The sequence below is a fragment of the Apaloderma vittatum genome, unplaced genomic scaffold (assembly GCF_000703405.1).
Source record: "Apaloderma vittatum isolate BGI_N311 unplaced genomic scaffold, ASM70340v1 scaffold39485, whole genome shotgun sequence".
Taxonomy (NCBI): Eukaryota; Metazoa; Chordata; class Aves; order Trogoniformes; family Trogonidae; genus Apaloderma; species Apaloderma vittatum.
In genome coordinates, this window is record NW_009716135.1 from 55,174 (window position 1) to 63,423 (window position 8,250).

Genomic DNA, 8,250 nt, shown 5'->3' on the forward strand with positions numbered 1-8,250 from the left:
TTAGCTAGATCCTTTTTCCTCTTTGGCAGCAGAAGCCTCCATAGGAGTAGCTTCCAAATCTTTACTCGACTTCTCTTTTTCTTCATTTTCATCCTCTTGAGGGTAAAGATCTGGGTATTTTTGCATGAATTACTGCATGGCACGGAATTGGTACACACAGTGTGATCCCTTTATTTCTTCTGTGCTATAGTGGAAACAAGAAAAGGCTGACTTGAACTGTTCCCCACAGGGACCACTAGCCATTCCACCCAGACATGGGCAATTCCAATTGATATCTCCATTGGGCAGTATCAATCCTGAACAAACAAGAGAGAAGAAAAGTTAAGTACTCCTTCCAAAAACTGGTTTCATTCAATGAAAGCCGCTAGGCTGCAGGTCTAAGTTGAAGTACTAACAAAGCCATGTCAGTTCTGTAGCTTCAAGGGTGCTACATGCCTTTCACTTCCCTGCCGGTCTGTTTCTGTCTCTGATCTGCCCGACTCCTCACTGGGCACAAGTCAGACTAATTCTATATCGATGACTGAACTAAGTCCTTCTCCCTGGACTACGGATCACTGAGAATATTCAAAGGAAACTGCAAAACAGATCAAAGTCGAGTCAATAGACTTAGACTCTGTCAGGGGAACAAGCAAGACTTAAAATCATGTCATGTATATCATAAGAACTTAATGGAATTCTTTTAAAACAAGTTGGATGGATGCATTTTTCTTTGTTTTAAATGACCTCCAGAATACTAATCCACAAATTTCCTCCTTAAAATTTGAACTGGAAAACCAAAATTACAAATAAACTGATTTTCAGTTTTGTAAGAGACAGATTAAGTCACATGCCACCAAACGCAAGGAACAGTGAGAGCATGCCAGCCTGTCTGATTCCCAGAAGCCAAACTGTGCTTCATATTGTAGCTGAAAATGAGTCAGGTGTCATTTCAGACTCTCAACTGAAACAGCTGTACATTTCTGGAACAGTTAAAAGTCATCACAGAAATACTTCAGTAATGGAAGAGCAAAGTGGAGATTTAAACGGGCATTTGTTTTATTGAGATGCCAACTGATTTGCACAATGAAGTGTAAGTGGTAAGCCAGATAATTCATTTCTTCTGGAAGTTTTAGAAAATCAGGTACAGAACTGTAATATAATGGACTTGGTCCCGTGGGCTTCTAGTCTCTAATATATTGCTCTAAAGCAATACATCTCCATTCCCTTTCTCTGTTTTGCATGAACACACACACAGCTATGAAGAACAAGAGAAATACTGTGTTGTTTCTTCTTTGCTTTAATGGTCTGCTCTCCTCCTCTCTAGGAGGATTCCCTAACTTCATCTCCAGACTGCATTTCTGCAGATGCTAACAGCATGTGCATAAACCTGAAGTTTAAGCACTTTCCCTTTAGAAGCAGGTATGAAAATGCCATTGTTGGACAATAAAGTTATATTAATTCTGACCTGAACATGAAACTGTATTTAGGAACTGATGTAACTTGATGTTACCTAAAACAGTCCCACAGAATTCAGTAAGTCTACTTATTGTGTTTGTCTTGTGGGATCACGAAGTTCCAGACTTATGTTTCACTCCCACTTGCAGCTCCTTGGACACTGTGCCACAGCGTCATGAATCTTATGTAGTGGTACAGCAAAAGCTGCTCAATCATTTTTATTGCTGTATTAAAAAGAATGAAGGATAATTTTATTCTGACTTGCAATTCATCAACGATGTGCTCTTAGTCAATGCAGTTCAGCAGAAAATCACACTGAGTCAGTCAGATCTCAGTGTTGATCAGTCTCCTCTTCATTGCAGAAAGAAAGAACCTCCTTGGTATGATTTAGTCAGCTACAGTAATACTGTCATTTTTCATAGATCATGCATTATTCAGCAAGATAGCTTTGTAAAATATCTGTAATAATCACTGTACCGAGGAGATATACCTAGTACAGTGTATTATGGCATCTCTAGCTGCCTGGAGGAAAAGCAGAATTTCTGAGACAGTGAAACAGATGGCTAGTGTCAGACTGCTTCTTGCCAAGGATGACATAAAGCAGAAAGATGTTGATCACACCGTGTAAAAGAAAGATGGCTTGCTTTGTAAACTTGAAGTGCTATATTCCCTCTGACTAACATCAGTCATTTTAAACATTTTTCTAAAAAATACATGAAGAGTTTTGAAATGTTCCTGAAGACGGCACAATCAAGTTATTTGTAAAATAATTCTCTTAAATAGTTTCTTTTCGAACCAGAATTGCCTTGTAAGCATGCAAATTTTAACAATGTGAGTTATCGCATTAAAAAACACATTCTTGTCTCTCACATAAGCATTAATTTACACCTGTCTGATCACTGAAATAGCATCAGTTTCAGATCCCACATGCACAGAAGCCATGCTCTAGAGAATGACAAAAATACAGATGAATAAGGGAAGCATTTCCTCTACTGGTAACTACAGCAGAATGCGCACTCCCATGAGTCAGTGTATCAGCTAGCTTAGAACACAACTAAAACGGAAAGAGATTTCACCCCTCATTCTCCCTGAATTGCAATCTGAAATAGATAGGATTACTATTTTTAGTTAAAATTGAATTTTTTTTTTTCCAGATGCAGCCTGAACCTCACTGATCCAGTAGGTCATAATGTACTTAAGCCTGCGTTTGGGGGAGAAAAACACAACCGTGTTTACATCATAGCAGAACAAGGAGTGTGTTAGCAACTGACTGCTGACATCACGCAACCTAATCTCTCCTAGCTCATGGGGTCTGCTAATATCAGGGGTGAAGGCAGGTCCATCTGCATTCATGTCAGCACTTGTCTTTGTACTTGCTGTAATGAAGTCCCACTGTTCTGAGACAAGTTTCTCTCCTATTACAGGGCAAATATTCCAATAACAAGTTTATCTGCCCTTGTTTCACCATGCAAGACTACAGACACAGAACTGAAAGGGACATCATCAGTCATAAAACCAATCCTGCACATCGGATCAGTCATCGAGTTTTTTCTTAAAAGAATTAGGGGGTTTGCTTCATTAGTGCTCTGTGGAAACCATTTCCAAACTGTCTCTAAAATGAGAAGACAGGAACAAGTCTCGAAAAACAGAGAAGGAAGAAGACAGCAACAACCTGCGTTTGAGGTGCAATTCCATACGCATGTTCAGTTAACTCTCCTATCAGAGCTGTAATGCTACTAAAAATTACTTTTCATGCATAAAACTCACCAGTGCTGCTTTCATATAAGCCTAATAAACCAAGAAATTATTCTGATGGGAGCAAAGATCTCAGTGAAAACAAGAGATCTTTCACATTTAAATTCTTCCATCTGCAACACATAAGGCCAGAAACAAGCTTTACAGTGAGAATATTATTCCAAAACTGCTGCAAATTAATTTTTAATTTCTTTCTATCAGCCACAGCTGTTAAATGGCACAAACAGTGAACTCTGAGATACACTGCAATATGAAACGCTACCCTGGTTTGTCTACCTTCCCATTTCACATGGCTTCATTTCTTTCAATGCTTTCAGCTTAAAGTCAGCCATTAACATTTTGCCTACCAAATCCTGTAACTGACAGAACAAAATAAATAAACCTCATAACTGATAGAAATAAAAGAATACTATAGAACTTTATTTTCTCCAAAGTTTTTCTAAGCGATCTACTGACTAAATTAGACTGCTGAAAGACTGATGTCTATTAAAGCCTGAAGCAAAGTAAGAACTACGGAAAAATACCAAATTACATGTTTATCTTAAGTATGAAAAAGGTCCATATAAAAACCAAAAAAACTCAACCAGGTTGCTGTATTAGAAAGTGACAGACTATGGCCTATCCATATACTAAATCCATTCTTTCCCAGCTATGACTGTTCTGTGTATTGCACAGCAGAAAAGATAAAAAGAGTCATTATAGCTAATTATGCCATAGAAGTTGAACACTGGAAACCACATCTTCTATTCAAAGTAGAAGCTAAATTAGAAAAGCCTGTATGTTATTTTATGTACAGCGAAGCCCTTTCCAGTTTTATTTAAATAAAAACCACACGAAACGGAGCTTCTGCACGTCAACATATTCCAAAACATTTTGTCCATAACCTTCCCGCCCACAAATTCTACTCCCATTAGATGCAGCTACGTTCTGTGATATATCAATTGTTTCTCTGTTTCGACCTGATGCATTGTAGCCCAAGATCATTCAGGTAAGAAGTTTTCAGAGAATCCTTAAAATATAGCAGTAATTTACCACATGCTAAGAAAACAAAAAATAGAAAGGAAAATAAGAAAAGGAAAAAAGAGTATTCAAACAGAGCTTACAAAAGGAACTTTTCTCCTTTTGAATCACAGAGAGACATTTTCACTGTAAAGCGTCCCTGACACAGCCAGCTTCTGGCTTGCTCTCTTTTCTTCCCTGCTCTGTGGTTTAGGAAGCAAGTGATCTAACACGCTGTAAATACAGAATTGCCAGGAAAAACACCCACCACTTCTCTTTCTCACCATGGCCTTGCTATATCCAGCAAAATACACCTAAGTGAAATTAATGAATATGGCATTTAAACAAGGAAGAATTGGCTCTTTTAATTTTGATTAGTATATTACCCAAATACACAACACAAGACTACATACTTGTGGTATATGTACAACTAGAAAAAGAATAATTCGGAACAGAGGAGTGGGGCACGAGACAGGAGGAGAACCCCCTCTTCAGACACACCAATAGAATTGTTTTCTGTGTTTACATTCCAAGACTTTGTAATAAGTCTCTCTATTATGCCAGGTCTGTGATGGGCGGCCTTCTCTTTCCTCTTAAAAGCCAGCATCAAAAATAAATGCTTAGAGGATAAATATGCATCCACATGCTGTTCTAGACAGATACCTTTTACTAACAGAATATTTAATTATCACCAAAGACCACGAATAAGAGGGAAGACAGGTGAACTTTGAACAGTTACATCTAACAGCAATTCAGCCTGCACACGAGAATTTACTTAGCTGGGCAAGCCGCTTTGTTCAGCTGTAAACCACACAAGGTGACTTAACAGTTCAGTGAATGATAAAAGCTCCAAGGGTTTGTGTGTTCTCCAGATGTGATGCAGAGAAAAAGTATCTTTCTTTGCTTTGTTTTGCAAGCAGCCTCCAGTTTTTCCAGAGGAAACAGAAAGCCACAGGCCACAGAAAAGGAATGGAGAACCTAATTCCACCATCTGATCATTAGAGACTGTTAAATCTTCACTCAACAGACCAATAATGGATTTTAAATTTGCCTAAGACAGAGTTAAAAACTCTGATTCTGCTTCACTTCCACATGGCATACTGACAGGAGTAAACAGTTAAAAACGAGCTCTCCTCAGACACTGTTTTGCACTGAAGTACGAACTACTTTATATGAATATTTGTAGGCTCCATCTTACATCCTGGTGGAGGCAGTAACAGACATAAATGCCACACAGATTTTATTGCCTGTAGGAGTCTCTATGTGAAATCTCTAGGGGCTGAAGCACCAAGCACAGATGGGCAGTTTGGGTACTGGGTCTTAGCCAGCAAAAGAACCTACCTGAAAACGCCAGGCAGAAGAATTCTTGACAGAAACTAAACTGCGTTTTTTTTAAACATCTTCCTGAAATTTAAATTCTCTTATTGTTCTCATCTGGGTCGCAATAAAACTGATCAGACTCCTCACTACTGATGAGCAAAACTTTTAGATGTGCTTACTAACTACATACAGTTGTAATGGAGCCAAGACAGGCAGTTAAGTGCAAAATCATTTCAACACAAATCTATGTATGAAAAAAATTATTTTAATGACAAAGGAAGATACAGTTCAAATGAAATTACATACCATATGAGCTAACAAAGCCACCCTGCATGCTCCAGCCACTACTGTGCTTAAACACTGCCCTCTACAGGTCACAGAGTCACTTGCATAACTTTTATTCCTAATAAAATTTTAAAAGGGTGAAGCAGTTACTTCAATCTCGGTTGAGTTGAAAGCAATGAGATAACACAAAGTGAAGAGGCTAAAAGACCTGTAAGCACAAAGGCAATTAGAAAAACTATGCTTTGTGCAATCAGAATATTACAAGTCTTGATCTCAGAAATATTCTGCTCTCTTAAATTTCCATTTGCAGGTTGGATTTACTTCATGTAAGAACTGTAATCTTTACTGAAAACTTGAACGTGCACCTTTCCAAGGCAAGATGGTTACAGTTAAAAACTGAGTAATTTGAACTTACCGGTTATGTGCCTGTCACTGAAAGGTACTACCGCTGGTGATTAATTATATTGCTACAAATATAGTGCAGGATTAGCCAGATATAATTTATATTAAATTGGATATTCAGAGATCACCAAATTAGGCAATTTCAGCTGCACGCAGGAGGTGAGCAGCTCCCATCAATGGCAGTGGTATGTAACTCACTTCAGCTTCTCTGAAAATTGTGTTTCTTCACTTAATACAGTGGAAAAACCCATAATTTTCACTGGTTAAACTCTAAGTTTGTTAATAAAAGAAAGGAAGAAAAAAAAATTTCTGGATATTTCTAACTAACCCAAAATACATGGCATCAACTGAAGTACTTGAACACACTGCTTTGAAAGATCATTAAAAGCATAGGAAAAAAAGTGTAACACATGTTATTAGGGTTGTCCTAATGTGGAAGTTAAAAGTGTTAAGAGTTTGGGTGTTTATCTACTGAATAGCTAGCTGCCTTCAGTCTTTAAAAATGAATGAATTAATTGTTTCTACTTCATGCAAGGCTTTTTTTCTGTTGTTCTTGGTTTTTCAAGATTGTTGAAATATACGTGATGTATCACTCCTCATTTCCATTCTTCCGCTTACTACTGACCTTGTTCTTCATAAGGGTCATCTGGGTCATCTGCAACCAGCTCAGCACTGCTTGGTGTCTCATGGTCCTCTTTGGTCGCAAATATAATTCTGTCTTTTCCTACCATACAGGAGACAACAAGCAGTTCAGAGAAAGACAAGACAGGAGTCATCATTTACAAAGCTGCTAAACACCACAAGGTACTGAGACCCTCAACATGATGCATTAATGTTATCAGTGAATGAATTCTGTTGCATTTATCAATCACCTTCAATTAGAACAGTTATTAGTCCAAAGGCACATAAACACAACTGAAATTCCATCCTTGTACAGTTTCAACTTCCACATACTGTCATGGCTGCAGATCACAGTACAGTTCATTGAACTGTGAAGTTAAAAAGCTATTTCAAAACATGCTCAAAACTACTCTGTTACTAACCCAGATGAAGGGATTAGACACAAAAAAGTGAAAGAAAACAATTACCAAATTACAGTAAACTGTTCAATAGGACACTTATTAATAACAATACTCTTTATTAAATACCAGTGTAATATTTTACAGTAATTATCTGAATTAAACACTGAAAAGCTCTTTAACAGCGTAGAATGAGCTGTACTGAAGGTGTTCCTGCTCTGGCGGGGGGATTGGACTAGATGATCTTTCGAGGTCCCTTCCAGTCCCTAACATTCTGTGATTCCATGAAAGGTACCGTGAGCAGCAGCAAAGACAGAAAAAGCACCACAGTGCACCTCCTGCTCTGGTGCTCTTGCTTTAACTAAAGTTCCCTATCGGCGTAGGGGGAGGCTTGGCTGGAAACCCAAGTAGAATTTTCTAACAACTCTGTAGAGCTATAAAAAACACTCTGAGCAGATACAAGCAGAAAAGAACAGCTAGCTCCTTTCATTGTGCAAGCTCATGAAGGCTGCTACAGTGACAGAAATTCGTATCCTCTTGCCCCTAAATGTGACCTCAGCCACCAAGCGTTCAGGAACTCCCTCCACTTTGCCCAGTAACCAAAACTCTACCTGAGACATAGATAAACTAAACCCTCTTAGAAACCGCTTTCTGTCAACTCTGCTCTGCACTCCAGTGAACTTCACAATGTACAATGTCCAGGAGTTCCTTATACAAAAAGAACTACAGAATGGTGTTGGTTTGGGTTTTTTTCCGTTGGAAACTTCACATTTAGTCATTTAAGCGGAGGGTGAATATACCTCCCAGAGCACGACATAATAAATAGCACAACCCGTACAATGTAATTCCTTGTACGGGTACACAAAACATAAAGCTCGCACTCTATCCACCCTGTCAATCTATCGCGTTTTCCTTAAAAATATATAAGGGAAAAATAAAAACAAACAAACAAAAAACCCAAAAAAATCTCTGGGCACTTACGCTAAGCTGGCAGAAAACGTAACCCTGCGGGAGGGCAGCACGCCGCTCCGCACGC

The 8,250-nt window shown here is 38.5% G+C and overlaps 1 protein-coding gene across 1 annotated transcript; it reads right to left on the reverse strand.

The window, feature by feature from the left end:
• Window positions 1-6,919, reverse strand: CHCHD4 (coiled-coil-helix-coiled-coil-helix domain containing 4; the record flags this gene model as incomplete). Its single annotated transcript, XM_009869415.1, is given in 2 exon segments — window positions 1-296; window positions 6,821-6,919. Coding segments are annotated over 2 exon segments (395 nt in total), but the record flags the coding sequence as incomplete, so codon positions are not given.
• Window positions 6,920-8,250: the final 1,331 nt, after the last annotated feature.